The sequence below is a fragment of the Copidosoma floridanum genome, unplaced genomic scaffold (genome assembly GCF_036245765.1).
Source record: "Copidosoma floridanum isolate Cflo_tuat_1 unplaced genomic scaffold, Cflo_Japanese_pri ptg000026l, whole genome shotgun sequence".
NCBI classification, from domain to species: Eukaryota; Metazoa; Arthropoda; class Insecta; order Hymenoptera; family Encyrtidae; genus Copidosoma; species Copidosoma floridanum.
The window spans coordinates 4,772,710-4,794,113 of NW_028321903.1; the positions used below are offsets into that span (position 1 = coordinate 4,772,710).

A 21,404-nucleotide genomic window follows, 5' to 3' on the forward strand; every position below is an offset into this window, starting at 1 on the left:
AGCCGGAACCTAACGGACAAAAAAGATACAGAGTCGTAATGGACTTTAGAAACTTCAATGATATAATACCCGACTATAATCATCCAGTACCGAATATATATAGCAGATATTCTTGACGAAATCGGAGCATCTAAATATTTTACACTCTTTGTTTTGAAAGCTGGTAATCACCAAATAAAAATAAGGAAAGAAGACAGACATAAAACTGCCTTTATGTGCGACCTAGGAATTTTTCACTTTAAAAGATGCCTTTTCGCCTTAAAAACAAGTGCACCAATATTTTTAGCACTCATAGCTGCCTTAATTTCAAACATTAAAGGAGCAGTTTCTTTCTTCGAAGATGTATGTATTCACTTCCACGAATTTGATAAACACTGTAAAATTATTATTCAATTTGCAAAGCAACTAAGAGAAGCAAGTTTAGTCTTGCAGCCAAAAAAATTCGAGTTTTTAAAACAAGAGATAAATTATCTTGGTCACATAGTTAGTAAAGAAGGGTTGAAACTCGACCAAAAAAAGATAGAAGTGTAACATCGGTGTATCCACATTAACTTTTTTTCCTTGCTTCAAAACTTTCCGTGCCGATTTTAGAATACTAAATGCAGAGGCCAATGTGCATCTGCAAAGAGGTAAATCACCTGCAAGAATGCTCGTAGCTAAGGTACTACGACCATGCATGACTCACATACATGCCCGCTGGCCTATGCTGACCGGAAACAACGAGCAAAGCAAAAACGAAATAATTATGAAAATCAATTGATGCATTAATCCAACTGGGAACAGCTGCGCTAAAGTTTAATATTAGATATTAGTATAATGTTAAAAACTAGAATAACTTAGAGTTAAAACCCATAGGCTAAGCGAAGATAGTAGCAAATGCTAAAATTATTACATATTGCTAATACAACCTGTACACGCTGCACCATTAAACCTGCACACCATTAGCCAGCAACAATATGACATAAACCTACGAAAGCAATCTTATTTTGACTTTCAAAGAATTATCCGATTTTTACCATTTGTGTTCGCAGGCTCATGGTTTACTGTACAAAACCTTTTTGTATCACGTTAACAATTTCATAAACATACTGCAATAGCCCAAATTGTAATCTTGTTAAAAACTGTCACTGTTTCAAATGTAAAGGACAACGGGAAAGTCATGGCACTTCCCCCTTTTCCTAACGCAGAGATGTCGAGAGAGAGTCCGCACTCTTGCCCCCAACACGGGTAACGGAATTCCCGATTCCCCAGGGCACCCTGAGCCGACTTCCTCTCCTACGACAAGCAGAAAAACCCATAGTTGACCAAATGCTACTAACATTTTGAAATACATTTACAACTAACAATGAATGGAAACTATTGGTAAATTTAAGTAAATTAACAATATAATAGTTCGCGACGAGCCACCACTACTGTTTCTATAGATGTACGTGTTTTAACCAAAGAAACCGCTGCTGTTAAATAATCATTCATTATAATTTATCAGTCCAATCAATGCTCACGTGTACAGCGGAAAAGCTAGCAATTATTAACTACTACTAAAACTATTATTATCATAAAGTACCGAACACTTATACAATCAAACCTGAATATTAAGCGATTTCCACCGCTCTTTTTGCATTGGGTTCGATTGAATGGGTGAACAACGGTTACTATTTGTTAATACTTATTAATACTACATCTTAACGTTAATATTAAGTTATGATAAAATCTTGTAACTTTTGATGTAAAAGGGAAAGGAAGGGCATGAGTAAGTGAATCACCTTCCCTTCTCTTGACGCACAGAGGAGAACAAGCTGGATGTGGGATGTGCCAATTTCTGAGTGGCTAAACTAGAGCAGTTCTAGCCAATTAGATTTTCGGCTATTGTCTTTTCTCCAATATTTTCCCCCGGCAAGTTTTCCTGCGTTTTTCGAGCCAGCGCGTGATCGAGGTCCGCTTCTCGCAATAAAAAGGCCCGTAGGCCCAGAGAAAAGTTCAATTCAGTTCGGCACGCGAAATTTGACGATACCCTTTAAAGTAGACTGAGTAGTGAGAGCCCGACTCTGCTACAACCCAATCTACTACGAAGCGAGGACACAGTCGAATTTCGTTATCACCCTCGAACGATCAACTGGTTACCAGAGTCCGTCTCTACTGCCACTTGATCTTCTTCGAGCGCGATTTCTGTCTACGCTGGTTCAACGCCTGTAGCAACTTTTACATTTAAATAAAAGTAAGTGACCACGTATCATATTTCTAAAGATTCTTTCTTCTTATCAAGTGTTTCCTTTTGCGCAAATACCATTACTCACCATAGTATTAGTACCCGTGGATCACCGGGAATTATAAAGTGTTTTGTTTGCTCGAACGCCATTACTCGCCAAAGTATTGGTATCCGTGGATCACCGGGAAGTATAAATTGTTTTGTTTGCGCGAACGCTATTACTCGCCATAGTATTGGTACCCGTGGATCACCGGGAAGTATAAAGTATTTTTCGCCAACGCCATTACTCGCCACAGTATTGGCACCCGTCGGTCACCGGGTATAGCAAATTAGCCACGCATACCGTTGCTCTCCACGGTAATAATATCAGAATAACAAAGAACGATCAGATTAAGGCAAATACTCACCGCGATATTAGTGTGTCAAGGTCAAATTACGTATGATATCCTTACTCGTGACGGTGTTAACAGTTTTTAGATCGAGAACAAGGTATACACCGCTCTTGGTAAAAGAAAGCCACGAGCAAGTGCATCGGAATATTGCACAGCAGTCAGTCTTAGTCACGTGAAAGCAGTCGTAGCCCTTTTTCGAGTACCGCGTCGTTAAGCTGAATTACCCCTTTAACCCCGCGTCCCACCTACGCGCCCAGTGTGAATCCCGAGCTATTGAGCGAAAGCTTAGGCTCAAATAATACGTTGCACCGACGTAACATAGAAATTTTGGGGGATATCACTGGTCTTGTAGTATTGCGCGGTTATCGGGTACTACCTTCTTTTCTCGCGTTCTTACTAAATTTTTTTTTCTCTTTTTCTAATCCTTGGCACGCAAACCGTATTCGGGCCACTCTGACAAAATACGTGCGACAGAGCGCTTCACAGTGCCCCTGAAGCGCATTATTTTGTTAAGAACTGACTGAGTGGATAGCTACAGAGTCTAGCTGTTCTGTTTTACTAATTTTATTTTGTATTTTCGGTACCCAAACCGTATTCAGGCCACTCTGGCAAAATACGTGCACTGGAGCGCTTTACAGTGCCCCTGAAGCGCATTATTTTGTTAAGAGCTGACTGAGTGGATAGCTGCTGAGTCTAGCAACTTCAACTTTTTCTTTTCCTCGGCACGCAAACCGTATTCAGGCCACTCTGGCAAAATACATGCGCCGGAGCGCTTTACAGTGCCCCTGAAGCGCATTATTTTGTTAAGAGCTGACTAAGCGGATAGCTGCTGAGTCTAGCAAATTCAAATTTTCTTATTTTCGGCACGCAAACCGTAATCAGGCCACTCTGGCAAAATACGTGCGTCGGAGCGCTTCACAGTGCCCCTGAAGCACATTGTTGTGTTGAGAGTTTCCTGAGCGGGCTTATCACCGAGATACACCCTTTTAACTAACTCGTTTTTTCTCTAGTGGCAGGGTACCGAGCTGGAAAAGTGCAAAAGCGCCGAAAGACAAGGGCTATTTGGATTAGGTTAAACCATCCAAGCACCCTCGAATGGCCCATCCAGGCAGTCCAACCCGCGAAAAGACCAGTGGTAGTCACCAAGGAACCTCCGATTATAGACCTTACGGGCGACCCAGAGCCCTCCGTCATAATCATTCGAGACGAAGCGGTTATCTTCGTCAACGAGCTCACCAGCTGCCAAAGAGCCTTGGTAGAACGGCTTAACCCAGCCCTCAGGAAACTCGTGGCCTCATTTTTGAGGAATTAAATGAAGTTGCCAACGACTTTACTCTCCTCTGTGCCCATTCCTAAAAATAAAATCTTAAAACCCTGTCTTATTTGCCCCCAGTGGACTTCAGTAGTCTAAGAGAGATCGCGCACAAGCGAATTTCTCAAGCTACATCTGAAACCAGCAGAAGGAAGTTGGAAAAATACTACCGTAAGGCTTGGCGATACGCGGTAAATAAAGAGCGCAGGGCAAAACAGGATCACCTGAACTACCTTCGCAAGCTAATAGAAGATCACTTGCCACCATGGGGAAGGAATTTTAACTGGCACACGGCACCAGAACACGTACCTCCATCCTACCACGGAGTCAAACTAGCTCCAAAGGAAACCGAGAAGCCGCCAAACAAGCCCCGGATTGTTAGTAACATACTGTTACCTACTCTCGTAGCAGTAAAATCAACAAACGTCGCTCTAACTGCATCGACTACAGCTTCGTACAAACCAGAGCAACCCGCTATAACTAGGAAATTAGCAAACGTCAGGCGAGAACTAAGGGCCTTGGGAGAGCAAAGGGCTGCATTATTGGATACTTGGAAGGAACTTGAGGGAGAGCCTTCACCCCAACAGACACGAGCCGCACTAGAACCCCCCGTTACCCCAGGGAAATGGTATACGGGCCGGCAACTGCCTGAGGCACGTTGGTCACGAAAATCAGGGCACATCAAGGCCCTCTTCGATTCCGCACCCATTGACCAACCCAAAATAATTAAATATAATGAACTTATGGAAAAATAAAAATTTAATAAATTTAAATAACTAATTAACTTTGATCGTACAACCCCTTATTTTCCCAGCCCCGAGTACAAGTATTTTTACCTAAACCGCTGTTGCAATGAAGTTTAAAATTCAAGAATCAAAATTCAAATAAAAATAAGTAAATAAATAAAATAAATAATAACAAAATATAATCTTTATACTTCGGATTCGCTATTTTGTTTTTTTTTTGGTTAAAAAACTCACAAAAGGAAAATCCTAAAAACATACGAACAACTTAAGTCTCGGGCGACATGGAACGTCCGATATATATATTGCAAAAGAAGGAGGTCAACAGGAACTCCGGCGGGTTCGCCAAAATCAAAGGGACGAGGGAAGCCAGACAGAAGCCCCGGCCCCACCTGTGGTAGCAGAGCAAGCGGCTGCACCACCAGAGGCAGCAGCCCCACAGGAGTTCAGTATTCACATACAACTGTCAGCAAGCACGGCAGCCTCCGTTCGGCGAATCAGGGAATCAAGAGCGGAAATTTGCAATCGCTTAAAAACTTTGAGGAACGAAATAAAGACACTATTTCAACGAGAGCGGAAACTAATAGACGCCTTATGGTATCTCGGCGATCATGGTGACCCTTATCGGTCAGATTAGAGTGAACGATAGTTATAGCGATAAGGAATAAATAAACCAGAACATCTTAATAAACTGTTTTATCCTTGACTGAAAATTGAACAATATTTTTTTTTAAACAACCCACGCCATGCCCAAAAGCCCCCCCCCCCCAAAAAAAAATTAAATGAATTTGAAAAAGCCGTGCTAAATTTACACTTCGCGTCTGCTGGTCGAATTTCGAGAGCATTAGAAATACCAGGTAACAATATCAAGGTATACTTCTGGCACAGGGAATCCAATAAGACAGTAAAATTTATTGAATATAAAGGCCAAGTGATATGATACTTCGAATTCGCTTGTGGCTGCATTACACCGTTAAACTTCGACGCCATTCCCAAAGTTTTTGGAAGAAGGTTGAGAGCAGCAGCATACAGTTTAGAGTTACGCCGACTATTCCCCAGCCCACTTGCATTCGTAAAATACCATGGGTATCATCTTAAGCTGGAACAAATTGATCAAGATATACACGACGTACCAGAATGCATATAGTTTAAACCCTTTTTGCAGACTCGGCAAGAATACGAGAAACGATTAGATAAATGCTATATTTTCAGTGTCGAAGAACAGATTTCTACCCTAGTAGTCAGAGAACGTGTTGAAACCCTGAAACTGCATTGGCAAAACAAACAGTAACGCTCCAAGCGTAACCATGCTTGAAGTGGATGACATCCACGAGGTAGAAATACACATAGAGCAAGTTGAAGCCAAAACGCGGCATAATTTAGCTACCCTACATCAACACACCGTAACGTTCTCTCGGGTCAACGATAGACTTAACGCCTTAGAGCTGTATGACGAGGATTGTTGGGCAACAGTCGCGTCGCTGTGTGACCAAGTCCATAGCCTTCGAAGTTACGTTGCTACCTTGCACACAGTCATCGAGCACCTCTGCAATAAGAATAAGATTAATATAGACGAATTAGCATCACAGTTTGCAACCCTGAGTGTGCACGATTAGATAATACGACGTATCCATCTCATGAGCAATAGGCGCATTACACGCCACCAGGCACAAGGTAGCAGCGAGTTACGAGAAGAAGTCGAAAGGCACGCCACCTCGCAAAATCCTAGTACTCCTCGCGCCCAATTAGAATTACTGAACCCTTTCTCGTCACGACGGAATCTTACCCGGACGCCGGTAAAAACTGAGAAAAATCAAGAAGACGGTGTTGAGAACGCAGCTCTATTGAAAATAATCACAATCGTAAACCACATGGAAAAACCACATGGTAAAACCATGTGGTTTTATCATGTGGCTTACCATGTGGTTTTTTGTCTCAAATCACCACGTGGTTTTTAAAAACCATGTGGCTTAAAAAAAATTTATGCTAGATTAATTTAAAAAATGTTTGTTTTTTCTTGTATTTTTGGTTGAAAATGGATAACTTCAAATTTTTTTTTTAATTATTGAAAACCTAGTAATTATTTATTGCAAAAAAATTTTATTAATTATTTACTTAGGAATAAAGTAATAAATAATATGTTTGAAGTACTCATGTGATCAATTAAATTTTGCGTACTCATTAGTACCTACTAACGTAATCTTTAAACTATACATATACATAAACTAGTGATGAACATTTTACATGATGTGCATTAACCTACTTTAATGAAATTATGCTAAATACATTATTGTTTACGTTGCTAATCGATTTACAATGCATTAGAAAGAACATAGATTTGGAGCTGCACATACATACTTTGTATCTTTGCATTTGATAAATACACAAATTCTGTCGATGTCTTTGGTCTCTACAGAATGTACATTAGTTGAACGTGAAACGACTTTATTTAGACCACTAGAAAATCCTGAAAGTTTTTCGACTTGAAAAATGTGACATAATGTGAGCTCTTTGCCAGAAATTTCTTCTACTAAAAATTCTTTTAGGTGTATATACAGACCTTCTTTTGTAATTGCAACAGAGTTATTAGATCTGATATTTCTATTCTTGCATGATGTGAAAACACACTGATTCATAACGATTTTTCTGTATGAACGAGCTTCATGGCTAGATAAATTTAGATCTTGGACCCATTTAGAGCTAATTTTTTTGAATGTTCCAAAGTATCTAATGGATAATAACTTAACCGTCATTTTAGCTGTTTTTACCTCCATATATGAGATGAATTTTCGTACTTGTGATTCTTCTGACATCATAACTTGATTTTTCAACACATGTTCACACTTGTTTATATTGATTATTCTGCACAATTGATGTATCATATCTTTTGCAGCCTGAATTTTGCGAACTAATATCCCGTTTCCAGTCTCAAAAGAATAACCTACGTGAGACCACAGAGGACCCCAATTAAGAACACTACGACCTTCATGAATTAACTGATGAATGTTGTAATGCATAGCCCTCTGTCCATAGTAGAATTCTGTGTAAGCAACATATTTTTTTAACATTTTATCTGCATCATCTATTTCTGAGTGGCTTATGCAATCTTTGTTTAAAATATAAAATGCATTTACCAAATGAGAACAATGCGTTGCGTACGGTGCCATATGTAAAAAAAGAGAGAGGATAGGTACACTGTAGTACAATATCCAATTTTCGTATCCTCTTGCTTTCCAGTAACTTCTATCAACCAATGATCGAGTCAAGCGAGCAATTTTTGCAGCACGATATATTGATTAGATTTCGTCATAGATATAAACATTTCCGTCAAACGTTGTATGAGAGAATAAAAAAAAATTTGACTTTGAAAATAAATGTTTTTATAATCAAACAGTTGTTTAATTTTGTAATACAAATAAAAAAAATTGCTTAATTTCGAAAAATATAAAATAAACAGTACTTACCTCATGGTTAGGAAAAAGAACATGGTTTCAAAAAACCACATGGTTTTTAAAAACCACGTGGTGATTTGAGACAAAAAACCACATGGTAAACCACATGATAAAACCACATGGTTTTACCATGTGGTTTACGATTGTGGTTATTTTCAATAGAGAGGAGAGCATTTAGCAGAGAGTCCTTCAGAGAACGAAGCACACCCCTAAAGAATCTCAACGAACACGAAGGTACGGCTGCAACAGGGACCGAAAACCCCATTAATACTGCTCAAGAAGGTACAATTCAGCAAGAAAATCTAATCAAGCCACCCCAACCCAGATCTTATACTCCTGGTGGTAACGACCCAAATCAGGACGACACGGAAAATCCACCGCACCATCACCCGTTTAGGAACGAACCTACAATCATGGCGCAAGCAATCGCTTTAAAAGACGCCCTAACGGTAATCCCAGAGTTTGGTGGTAGCAATATACCCTTAAGTATGTTTTTGCAAAACTGTGACGAAGCTAAGAACCTTAGAGAATATATACATGGAGAAAGCATTGTATGCTCCGACCGCGAGACGAGATGAGAGAGATAAAAGACAAATAGCAGTACAACCTTTCTCTCTCTTACACGCCTCTGATTGGTTGGCCCCCTTCCGTATATATAGGTATAGTCGTATCCACGAGTGGCGGTCGTGGGGGAACAGAGCAGATATACGTAACCTAAGATCTGATCAAAAAAAACTTATACATTACCAGAGAATATAGAATATATCCTCTTTAAGTATAGAAGGCCAAAGCGGAATTCCGAGCAATACACACTAAAACAATAATCTTCCATTACAACATAATTAAAACAACAGAATTTGAATAAAAATTTCCAATTTTAATTAAAGCCCTCATACCTGGTTAAACAGTTCATGTATGGCTAATGACTCAGTTGGAATGTTTGTCTTCGATAGCTGAGCGGTCGAGAATGCTCGATTAGCTTTTGCACTCTGGGCTTTGAATCTGACCTATGCTTTTTTTTTTTTTCAGGTATACATTTTCATAATACTTGTTTTATTACATTTCGTTTGTTTATAATTTTTATATATTTTTATAAATAAATTTATTTTATAAGATTTCACACTTAGATAATAAGATTTAAAAAACTACTCTTGGCTAATGCCAACAAAATACTAATGCAAGCATAAATTCAATATTATACTATTACAATACGTCGTATAATTTATTTTTTATTGGCATTACTCAATGGAAACCGACGGGAAGGTGGCAGTATTTTTCATTAGGATAGGATACATGCAGGATAAAGGGCATTTTAGATATTAGAACCCCAATAAATCCGTATCGATCAATGCAGTAAATAATTAAACAAATAATATTTACACTTGTTATAATAATAACATACAAAAAGTATTTACACATTTTTGCATTAGTATTTTACTGGCATTAGCCAAGAGTAGTTTTTTAAATCTTATTATTAAAGTGTGAAATCTTATGAAATAAATTTATTTATAAAAATACATAAAAATTATAAACAAACGAAACGTAATAAAACAAGTATTATGAAAATGGTGACCTGAAAAAAAAAAAAAAAAACCATAGGTCAGATTCGAAGCCTAGAGCGCAAAAGCTAATCGAGCACTCTTGACCGCTCAGCTATCGAAGACAAACATTCTAACTGAGTCATTAGCCATACATGAACTGTTTAACCAGGTATGAGGGCTTTAATTAAAATTGGAAATTTTTATTTAAATTTTGTTGTTTTAATTATGTTGTAATGGAAGATTATTGTTTTAGTGTGTATTGCTTAGAATTCCGCTTTGGCCTTCTATACTTAAAGAGGATATATTCTATATTCTCTGGTAATGTATAAGTTCTTTTTCATCAGAGCTTAGGTTACATACTTATATCTGCTCTGTTCCCCCATGACCGCCACTCGTGGATACGACTATACTTATATATACGGAAGGGGGCCAACCAATCAGAGGCGTGTAAGAGAGAGAAAGGTTGTACTGCTATTTGTCTTTTGTCTCTCTCATCTCGTCTCGCGGCCGGAGCATACAATGCTTCCTCCATGTATATATTCTCTAAGCTAAGAACATGGTAAGCGCAGCTGACGAGGCTAATCTTACAAAACTAATTAGGTGTAAACTTATAGGAGAAGCCCGAATGGCCATACGTAAAGTAACTTGTGAAAGCATTGAAGAACTAAAAAATCACATCAAGGCTGTCTACGCCCCCACTAAACCGATACATCAACTCCTCGGTGAAATGGGTAATAAGTTTCAAAAATCAGAAGAAACAGTGCTTGACCACGCCAATAGAATATGCGATTTACAACAACAAATACTGGAGGTAAAGAAGTTAAAAGACGAGGGAGTAGTCCTAGCCACGTACATCACATCCTTACAGTCGGGGGCAATAGAGTGTTTCAAGAACGGACTCAACCCAGAAATTGAGGTCAAATTATGCACTATAGATTCAGAAAGTTTGAACGATATAATTAAAAGAGCCATTAAGGTAGAAAAAGCGCTACAAACAAGGCAAGCACTTAGGGGCCACGTAAAGGTAACGCCACAACCAGAGAAACGGCGCTATGCCTTACACTGCCAATATTGCCTATCTAATAATCATACGGATGTCGACTGTGGTTCTCAAACCACTTGCCACTCTTGCCAGTTGTGTAAGCAGAAAGGCCACGCCACCAACCAATGCAAACCACCCGCCACAACAGTCCATAGTAATACCACCCCTTCCAAGTGACGGCCAAAAGAAACCCTTATTAGTTGTCAGGTGTGCTGAAAACGGGGCCACATACTTAGCCACCAAGTGTTACAAATACTTAGGGCAGATAAATATGGGAGGAGCTGGTACACTACCGGTAACGTGCCAGTTATGTAACACCATGGGTCACAACGCATTGAGCTGCACAAAAATGAATGAAAATCCAATAGTTTGCTCTATTTGTAAAAGATAAGACCATACGACGAATAACTGCCCTACGAATAAAGTAGTCTGTCAAATATGCAACTTAGCCGGACATATTGCTCTCAACTGCAGACGGCGCCAGCCGCCACCTAGCGCTCAACCACGTTGCACGCAATGCCGCAACAAAGGACACGTCGCTGCAGATTGTAAAACGTGCGCCTACTGTTCTAACCATGGAAATACGATACTAGAATGTCGGTAGCGCGAATATAATGAACACATGAAACAGGGAAACCCCACCGGCGCCCATGTAATGAGTGCAGCTCTGAGCGCCCCCGAAGCAGTAACGCACTCGGCGGGTACGAACCAAATTCTGTAAGAATTAATGCTCTCAAGCTAAACCCTAAACCAAAGTATGTGCCCTATTTAGATTTTACGGCAGGCACCCAGGAAAGAAAGACATCCAATCGTACATACAAAAATGCCTAGAATGTCAACTAAAAAAACTAGTACGTATTAAAACCATGCAAACAAAAATCAATTATCACCGACACACCTATCAAACCTTTTGCTAAACTCGCTTTAGATATAGTGGGTCCATTACCAGCAACTCAGTAAAATAACGAGTATATAATTCTAACGATGCAGTGCTTATTCTCAAAATACGCTGTAGCAGTCCCCTTAAAAGATCAAACTGCTATATTAATAGCAGACGCTTTCGTTAAGAAATTTATTTGGATTTATGGAGCTCCAGCAGCTGTACTAACGGATCAAGGCACTAACTTTCTAAGTTAATTAATTAAGAGGGGAGCTAGTCGATTCAAAATCAAGCAGTACAAAACAACAACACTTTACTCCCAATCAAACAGCGGTTCCCTTGAAAGATCACATCACACACAGTGTTCATATTGTCAGGAGAATTCCATCGTCATGGGTTTGGAAATAAAGTTGGCAACTCTTACAAAATGCGTGGAGTGAGTAGAGTCGCGTTGTAAGGTCTCTACGCATTTTGTAAGAGTTGCCAACTTCTACTGACAATACGAACACTGATTACACCCTTATTGAATACCTTAAAATATTTATTACAAGAGAACAACAGTAGGATGAATGGGTAGAATTGGCGACATTTAATTTCAATACTAATAAACACGAAAGCACACAGCACACACCTTTCAAATTAGTTTTTGGAAAAATAGCATGATTACCAAGTAGCGAATTCCTCGAAGCAGATGATTTATTACCCACATACTCACAATACATGACAGATATAGTCATTCAACCAAACACCCTACATGAGATCGCTCGAGAAAAATTAATCATGGCTAAAAACAGAGCAAAAAAGATGTACGATAAAAAATCAAATTCTAAATTAATTAAAATAGGAGACAATGTACGGCTCCTACAGGACCCCACAGGTCATAAATTTAACGATCAGTATTCAGGACCTTACTTAGTGCTCGACAAATGGAAAAACGAAAACGTAAAAATTAAGATCAACAAAACACACAGCAAAATAATACACAGCAACCGCTTACACAACTGATACATCTTTCAGAACCCCTAAATAAGTAACAAAAAAAAAAAAAAAAAAAAACACCCATGCACACATATTTACACACGCATGCGCTATCTGCAGATAAGTAAACCGGTTTTTTTGCTTGCTAAATGCTTGTGTGTATTGTCGTTGTCTTTTTGTTTCATGTGCTGTAAAGACCGCGCTAAAGCATGAGTCAATAATATTAATCACGAAAAACAAATTAAAAATTACTCATTTTACAGATGAAGATAGTCTTCTGGCTATCCATCTTTTTACCAAAACATCAACCAAGCCACAGCAATCATTGGATATGACTGCGGTCAATCTTTTGCTAATTTTACAACTTTCTCTCGAGTCAACATAGGAGAATGTGAAATTTCTGAACCGGTCATAAATTCAACTAGAGTAAACGTGTCGCTCATCCAATTAAATGACTACGCTTCCACACGTGTTATATATTGCAAAATCAAGCTTAAGAGAACAATATGACATTGCGGCATGTGGTCACATAATTCAGCAATAAAAAACGGAAAAATGGAATACCTCAGAGAAATAACACGAGATGAATGCAATAGAATGCATTCACACAGAAGTGTAACTCTGTACGACAACATAATACAAGATATTCTCATGAACAACACGAAGACCTTTTTCGTGAACTTAGCAGGCTCTGTAGGCGCTGACGGCGCCTGTGAAAACGCAGAATCATATACAGACGCATACGGGGAACATGAAAGAGTTTTCGTACAGGGTAACGCCACCATCATTTTAGAAGAGCGTTACAATGCAATTGATTTAAACAATAACAAAACAAGACTCGAGTTGGGAACGTCATGTATCCTTGCGGACGATCAATGCATTGACAGCGTTTACGGATACGCATTTTAGAACGCAATCCCTATTGACTCATGCGACCGTAATCGCTATACAAATCTGTTTATAGGATATGTAAACAGGGCACTCGAAAGAGAAAATGAGTTCAAATCGCTGTATGTACTCGAATCAGATCATGTGTCGTTCGCATTCAAACACATGGGCACTGTAAACACATGCTCTTTCGCGCTTATTAAAATGGAACACCAAAAAGTATTTTTACTGACTGAACTCAAAAAGCAGAATTTCCCAGCAGAGAAAAGCGTCGACATTAACAACATAGATATGTTTACATACATAAATTCTAAATTTATCTTTATAGAAAAACACTTATGAAAACAAATGAAGGAACATAGAGACGTACTGTTGTAACAATGCGAATTAGAGCGAAAAGTAATCGACAATGCACTCAATATTGACACCATTTCACCAGATGATTTCGCTTATCAACTTATGTCTGGCCCAGGATACATTAGCTTTTTTGTCGGAGAGGTAGCGCATATCATTAAGTGTGTACAAATAGAAGTGCACATAAGAGAAACCGACGCGTGCTGCCAAGAGCTGCCAGCGTTTTAGAACGAAAAACAGTATTTTTTGGCGCCGCGCACACACGTACTTAAAGATCGAATCCGGTACAAAAACAGGATGCTATATAGTACTGTTTACTCCCCGTAATGTTCAATTCCGGATTACGATGGTAGAAAATGTTACCACAAGTTAAAACTCAATTGAGTTGATTGATATTTTGTAATCACATATGTAATTCCATCTGTATTTACACTTGTAAAGTTACTTGGAATTCTACTTGGAATTCCACATGGGATTTTGGATTGGAAACTCCAAGTGTCATTCCAAGTGGAATTACAAATGACCACTAAACGTACATTTTTTCCTTTTTTAAAATAGTTAAAATTGAAATTTCAAGCGGTTTAATGGCCTTCTTAAATGTTATCATCCCTATAGTAACACCAAAGCAGAGGGGTTCAAGTCATTTCAAGACAATTTGAACGAAAAATAAAAAAATCTATTTTTTCGAAATCTGAGAACAAATACTTGAACCCCTCTGATTAGGTGTTACTATATGGATGATAACGTCTAATATGGCCATTATACTGCTCGAAATTTCAATTCTAACTATTTTAAAAAAGGAAAAAATGTATCTTCAGTGGTCATTTGTAATTCCACTTGGAATTACTCTTGGAGTTTCCAATCCAAAATCCCATGTGGAATTCCAAGTGGAATTCCAAGTAGAATTCCAAGTGACTTTACAAGTGTAAATACAGATGAAACTACATATGTGATTACAAAATATCAATCAGTAGGGAAGATGATCCACAGTTACTAAAATCAGACACCATGCAAACAAACTTGGAAATACTCCAGTACATTGGATTGAGCGCACTGGATTATTGGGATAAAGGCGCTCGTTTGTTAATAAAGCAAAATTATATACTAATTGCGTTGAGCTTGTCATTTTTTGAAAAATGAAAAAAAAATTGTTAATAACCTGACAATTATTTTTTTGTTTTTATAGTTGAACGAATGATCAACTGCATTTAAAAAGCTTATCTTTCTTTCAGGGAGGAAAAGCGAGAAAAGTATTACGCGCAGCTCTTTTCCGTATGAGCAGTGTACAACTATAGCTATAGATATGTAGCCAGTTGTATGCATATACATAAACGTTTATAGCTTCTCCTCTCTCCGTCACCGATGCACACATTTAGATTCTCATGTCTCCCTCACTCATCTCCCCTTACCTCTCCCCGCGAGCCGAGCCGACATTCAAGGCACCAGCCAATAGAAAACGTGTGCATGGTTCCTCTGCTGGCCACGATGGATTGGTGCCCAAATCAGCGCCGAAACATCGGCATACTCTTTAACATAGGCACTGGCAATCTCTCTACTTATCTCTGGAACTATTAAAGGAAGAATGTGGCGATACTTTACACACACAAACAATCGACGCTTCGTAGACATTCTTACAAGTATAATAGAGGTTTTTATGTGGTTTTTTTACATGGTTTTACCATGCGGTTTTTCGATATGGTTTTTCCACAAGAGTATACCTCTATATTGCTAGATAAATATCTTAGACCAGTAAAAATAGCTTTAAATAATCTGGTGCTTAAAGTGTCTGCATTATGGACTACTACATAAATCGAGGTCATAGAAAACGTTGGTGAAATTTTGAGCTTCCTAAGTGCACGGGGTCTATGTTTTTTTATAAAAAAATGCTAATACCTAACAAAAGATAATGCGTATCAAAAAATGACCGACACTATACAAAAGAGGAGAGAAAAATACGTAAAAAACGATTATTTACGCGATTTTGACCGACTTAAAATCTCAAAAAAAAAGGCCGTGAAAGACTTAATGCGAAGGTTCGTTTATATATAGACATATTAGCCTCCCCCCTGAAAATACATGGGTGTAGTTTACACCTAAAACTTATACGTGTAAAATATACGTATAACTTTACGTGAAAATACAGGTGTTTTTTTTGGTACAAATGTCACGAAAAAAATATACGTATTTTTTTTATAAATATGGGTATAAATTGTACGTATAAAAAATATTTTAAAAATTTACAAAAACAACTATTTTTTATTATTAGATTTGATATGAGCATGAATTAATTGGATAATGTACATATGTAATTGATTCTTGAAATATATAATAGGTCTGAATTTTCAATTTAAAAAAAGGTAATTTTTATTTCTTCATATTTATGACATAAAAGACTTTTGATTTAAAACATATTTATTATATACAATTGCGACATTATTACATGGTATGAAAAAAATCTAATGCTAATTGTAATCTTTGAAGATTGGAATGAAATATTAAACATACAACAAATTTGGAACAGCACATACATACTCCGCGGGAAGCACCTCTGAGGCAAGATGAACACACACCTTTTGGATACTACTAGTATCTATAGGTTTTAATTCTTGCGATACGCTCATTATTAGCTTCGAAGGATCTTCAGTTTGTTCTACTTCTGTCCAGTAACAAAGCGTGTATTCTTTTGATCCATTCAAATCCACGATAAATTCTGCAAGTTTAACATAATTTCCATCTACAGTTATAGCATAAGAGTTATCTGATCGCAGTCTGTTATTTTCACATTAAGTAAATAAGCACCTTTGCTTAACCATTTTTTTGTACGTTCTGGCACTTGGTGATAATGAAAGTCGTTCAATCCATTCTTCATTGGTAGGGTAATACTTTCCAAAATATCGAGCATGGGAAAGTTTTGAACTACTTTTAGCATGTTTCTTATCTAGATTAGAAACATAATCAATAACGTTCGATTCTGGGTATCTCGCTTTTCTACATGTTCTTTTAAAAGTATTAAACTCTGTCGCATATTAATGCATCTACTAATTTGCCGAGTTACACATTTAGCACTATATGGATCATTTTAAGGATTTTACCATTACCACTCTCAAAACAGTAGCCTGAATGGGTAAGCGGTGGTCCAAAATTGACAGTACTTGGAGTTAGATGTAACTGCTGATGAAGGTTATAAGTCATGGCTTGTACAGAATACAATCTCTCTGTTTCAACAACAAACTCTGTTAATAATTCGTGGGCATGACGCAATTCTGCAGGCGTGATAGCATCTTTCATTAAAATATAGGATGTAATCCGCAATCATCACCAGCAGTTACATATATGAGACGTGACAACGTTGTGTAACTGCTGGTGGTGATTGCGGATTACACCCATCGTATCCTCTTACAAATAATTTCCAATGTTGAGCGTACGGCTGGAATCGAAGTAAATTACTCAGTATTACATCACTTAAAAATAAAATCCAATTTTCATATTCTACACCTTTAAAGAAATGTCTGTCATCTATTGGCCGAGATAATCTTTGTATTTGTTTAGGAAGCTTAATTTCGTTAAAGTATTTATTAATTTTGGAAGTTTCTTGATTATCTAAAGAATATAAATAACCAGTTTTGTCTATCCAGTATTTTAAAAATCTTTCCGCATTTCCTAAATTGTTGCAATGTACGATGTCGGGTACAAATCCTTCAACTATATCAAATTTTGGCAGTACTGATAAAATCGTAAGTTTTTTAACACCTTTTATCACCCCTTTTGGTATATCGAGTGCTTCTCGTGCATTCAAGACCACGTTTGCTTGTGTTTGTAGAGGTACTGGCACATCTAAAATTGGAAACTTAATGCTGCGACCTCTACCTTGATTAACATTCAATCCAGGGTGTAAGCACCAGCTGCAACTGTAATAACCACTATATTAGTTTATTCCTTGCATTGGTGCTCGTGCTTGAGAGTCAACGCAACAACATACAACGTATACTTTAAGGCCAAGTTCTTGACCATTAATTGTGCATCGGATTTCTTCATTTGCTAGTCTATTCATTTCTAGGACAAATGGCTCGAGATAGATATCCTATTTGGTTTATTTTTGCCAAACCATATTCCGCAAACAATTGGATTACTAGTCCTTTTTTCATAAGGTATTTCGTTTATTATAAGCTGTATTGGCCACACAGCAAACTTTGAACTAACGAAAACAGGTGAACCATCACTATTTAAAATTGTTGATACAAAGTTTTTCCTTTCTTCCTCGGATAGCTGACTTATAATTTGTTTATATAATATTCCATCCGTAAAGTCCCTTGTAACTTCATCATTATGATTTTCATTGCAAATACTCGAAATACTCAGCATTTTCTAGAATTGCAGTTTTTACTTCTTCTTCTATATTATAGATTACAAAGTAGTCCGTATAAGTTGGATCTTTTAAATTGATTACGATTTCGTAAAAATTACATTTTACTCGTCTATTATTTTCCTCAAATTTCCAAATATATTTTTTACATTTCGAACAAACTGCATGAAACTGTAGATTTTCACAACTATTAAATTTTTGTTTATAAAATATCGAGTACCATTTAAAAGATTATTACTTCCAAAGAAACTTTTCACCATTTTAAATAAATCTACTATCGCAGTTTGTGATAGAGAATGAACTTAATCAGGGCATACATCATTTCAGATTAAATTTACTAACTGCTAAAGGTTCTTCAATAACGCTGTTCGTTTCGTCTTTCTCTAACAACTTCCTTAAATGTTTGAAAAGACCGTCAATAGGTACACTCTTGTCGACGACCAGCAGCAGTGCCACCACCACCTGCAGCACGGCTTGCACCTTCCACCTTCGAGCATATAATATAAGCAAGCACTTAAGGGGGCTCCAGCGGGAGGAGTTAGGAGGTCACAGGTAGCTTAATTGATAGATAAAAACACGCTGATTCCAACGGTGTCCTGATTTACCCCTCTAACCCTGGAAAATTTTGAGATATTTGCTCTCAAAGTTCGTACATTATACATAGCCTCTCATAGAGCAACGTGAAAAACATCGGTATTTTCTAACAATAATTGAGGAGTTACATGTGAGGACTGTAACTGTTTTATAGAAAAACATCTCAGATTTCAGATGGTACCTTCAAAAATATAGGTAACCCTGGAAATATTTGAGATATTTTGTAAAGTATTGATCAAGTCATTGAATTAGCAGGGTCATGACGGGATGCTATCTTGTTGTTTGTAAGGCGCGCGCTTTTGAATATTTCAGAATTACACTGCAAGTACTTACATAAGTTTCATGTCATTTGTAACTCTTTTTTAATCGTGTTCTCCTATGGATTACTTACACATATTTTTTTTTTAAATAAAATAGAACATTGAAAAATTTTAACTGCAATTACTTTTTATTTCATCAAAAATTGCGTGAATAATTTTTTTATTTGAAATAACTCTTACTTTATTATTTACACTCATAGATAATAATGAGGTGATGCCATTTGTAGGATCTTTTTTATATGCATCTACTAATACTTCTATTGATATCGATTCTTTGGCCATTTTATAAATTATCTTATTATTAATAATACATTTTAATACAATTAATTTTTGTTTGTTATCATCAATTACTTTTTTATTTTTTTTTTTGCTGTTGCAAAATCATTTCAGCATCCTGAAAGTCTTGATGACTCTTACAGTGATGTGTGATTTCTTTCATTTTTTATAACACAAAAAAACTGATTCTAAATGAAACGCTCTGTACGTGACAGAAGCTGCTGTTTGTTTACCATAGGTACGGACACATCATATATATAGATGATGGTGCTCGCTTATATATACACGTATATATAGATATATACTCACAGAAGTGATACCAACTAACCGAATAGTTTTCGGGTTGGTACCAGTGTTCGCTGGAGCCCCCTTAATGGTATATATAACCAGTAGTGAGGAGAAGAGAGAGAAATAAACTTTTTGGGGTACCCCACTCTTGCCACCTACTCGCTCATGATTGGCTACTGCTGACGGTGTGGATTTTCATATACTTGTTTTGAGCTGTCTGCTGTCTATTACGTTGGCATTGGCCAAAATGTCAGTGAAACTGCAAATTATTGAACAATTCCTTTTTAAATTGTAAAATGATAAGGAAAAATGAAAACTTGCTGCGTGCCAACATACAAACTTGAGAGTTATGAGTTAGCAGCTCAAAATTTTTCCTTTCATAGGTAAATATTCAGTATTATAGTACTAAAATGTGTTTGTTGCACAAAAGATTGTGAATGAGTGTGTTAATTTATAAAATATAGGGTGTAATGGTTGCTTATTATGGTAGTGCTTGTTATTATATGCATACATATTTGCTGTAGTGTGGGCAAGGATGCTCGAAAAAGAGAGCTGTGGCAACAAAGTCTTGCTATCCATTGTAACCTAAAGCTTGGAAAGCATTCCTACGTTTGCAGTAAAGATTTCGAACTTAAATACTTTTACTTTTCTGGTATGTGCAAAAATGTGCCGCTGAAGCATGATGCTGTGCCACGTTTATTTAATCCAAATGAGTATACAGGGTATGTATGCAAATTATTTATGAAGCACATTTCGTATTATTCGTTATTTTCAAGTACAGTGCAAAATGTCCTTTCTTGACCCATAGTACCGGAAAATTTCTTGGAATCAATGGATGTATCTAGTTCCATAAATATAGTAGCAAATCAAGACAAGAGTCAACAATCAGATCCTGAATTAAGGTTACAAAAATTTCAGAATGTCAACGCATCTTCTTAATACAAGTAACACGATAACTGAATTTTGTGAAATTTTGTTTGTTACAGTGACAATCATGATAAGGTCATACAAGATACTGATGAATTTAATTATGTGGAATCAATCACAAGTGGTAAAGCGATCCCCAAAGATTCCAGTTATGCATCAGTCATTGAAGTTGGTGATGTTTTGAATGATTCTACGAAATCTGAGAGTGACAGTTTGTTTGATGATAGCAGGTATCTTTAAAAACAGTATTACTGATAAACCAGCAGTATATTACTGTTAATATATTAAAATTTGTATTTACTTTTATCGTAGCAAAAATAGTACTGTACGTCAAAGGTCTGGCCCATCTTCAATTTTAAATGTTGATCTATAAAAATTGGATGTTTCAACGGAACTGAGGGAAATATTCAAAGCAAGGGAAGAGGTTCAAAATCTTCGTCGTAAAAATAAGACTGCAAACATGAGACTTTATCGTTTTAAAAAGAGCATAACTAATGCCAATTCTCTGCTAAATCATTTGAGAAAAAAAAGTGAAATTGGTGAAGTAATCTATAATGTTATAAAAGTAAGTAATAAAGAAAAATTCCGATGAAATGCTTGATAAATTATCGGATGGTTTTTTGTCATTATTACACGCTTATCGTATGAAATAACTATAGTGCAAGCCGATCTATTTTATTTTACCACCAATAAAATTGTAACTGTTGTAAACTGATTTTTATCTTAATTGTTAATTTTTTTACTGATACAATTTTTTGTGAGCATAATTTTTGAAAGATATTTAAACAATGTAATATGTAACTCTATACTTATACAAAATACATTTTACAAATTTTAGTAGACAATAA

The 21,404-nt window shown here is 36.9% G+C and overlaps 1 protein-coding gene and 1 pseudogene across 1 annotated transcript; one reads left to right on the forward strand and one right to left on the reverse strand.

Moving 5' to 3' along the window:
• Positions 1–7,353: 7,353 nt before the first annotated feature.
• LOC149373829 (uncharacterized) lies at positions 7,354–19,796 on the reverse strand (annotated as a pseudogene).
• Positions 19,797–19,824: 28 nt separating this feature from the next.
• Positions 19,825–21,201, forward strand: LOC106640745 (uncharacterized). Its single transcript, XM_089595633.1, has 5 exons — positions 19,825–20,012; positions 20,154–20,351; positions 20,438–20,531; positions 20,616–20,786; positions 20,869–21,201. The coding sequence occupies exons 2-5, from the start codon at positions 20,309–20,311 to the stop codon at positions 20,927–20,929; spliced, it is 369 nt and encodes a 122-aa protein (XP_089451759.1). The 5' UTR covers positions 19,825–20,012; positions 20,154–20,308; the 3' UTR covers positions 20,930–21,201.
• The last annotated feature ends 203 nt before the right edge of the window (positions 21,202–21,404 follow it).

Excerpts from the sequence above, each read along its gene's own strand:
- LOC106640745 (XM_089595633.1), top strand. The coding sequence starts at position 20,309 with ATGATGCTGTGCCACGTTTATTTAATCCAAATGAGTATACAGG. Across the intron at positions 20,532-20,615 it reads CAATCAGATCCTGAATTAAG|TGACAATCATGATAAGGTCA; the intron begins GTTACAAAAATT and ends TGTTTGTTACAG. Across the intron at positions 20,787-20,868 it reads AGTTTGTTTGATGATAGCAG|CAAAAATAGTACTGTACGTC; the intron begins GTATCTTTAAAA and ends CTTTTATCGTAG.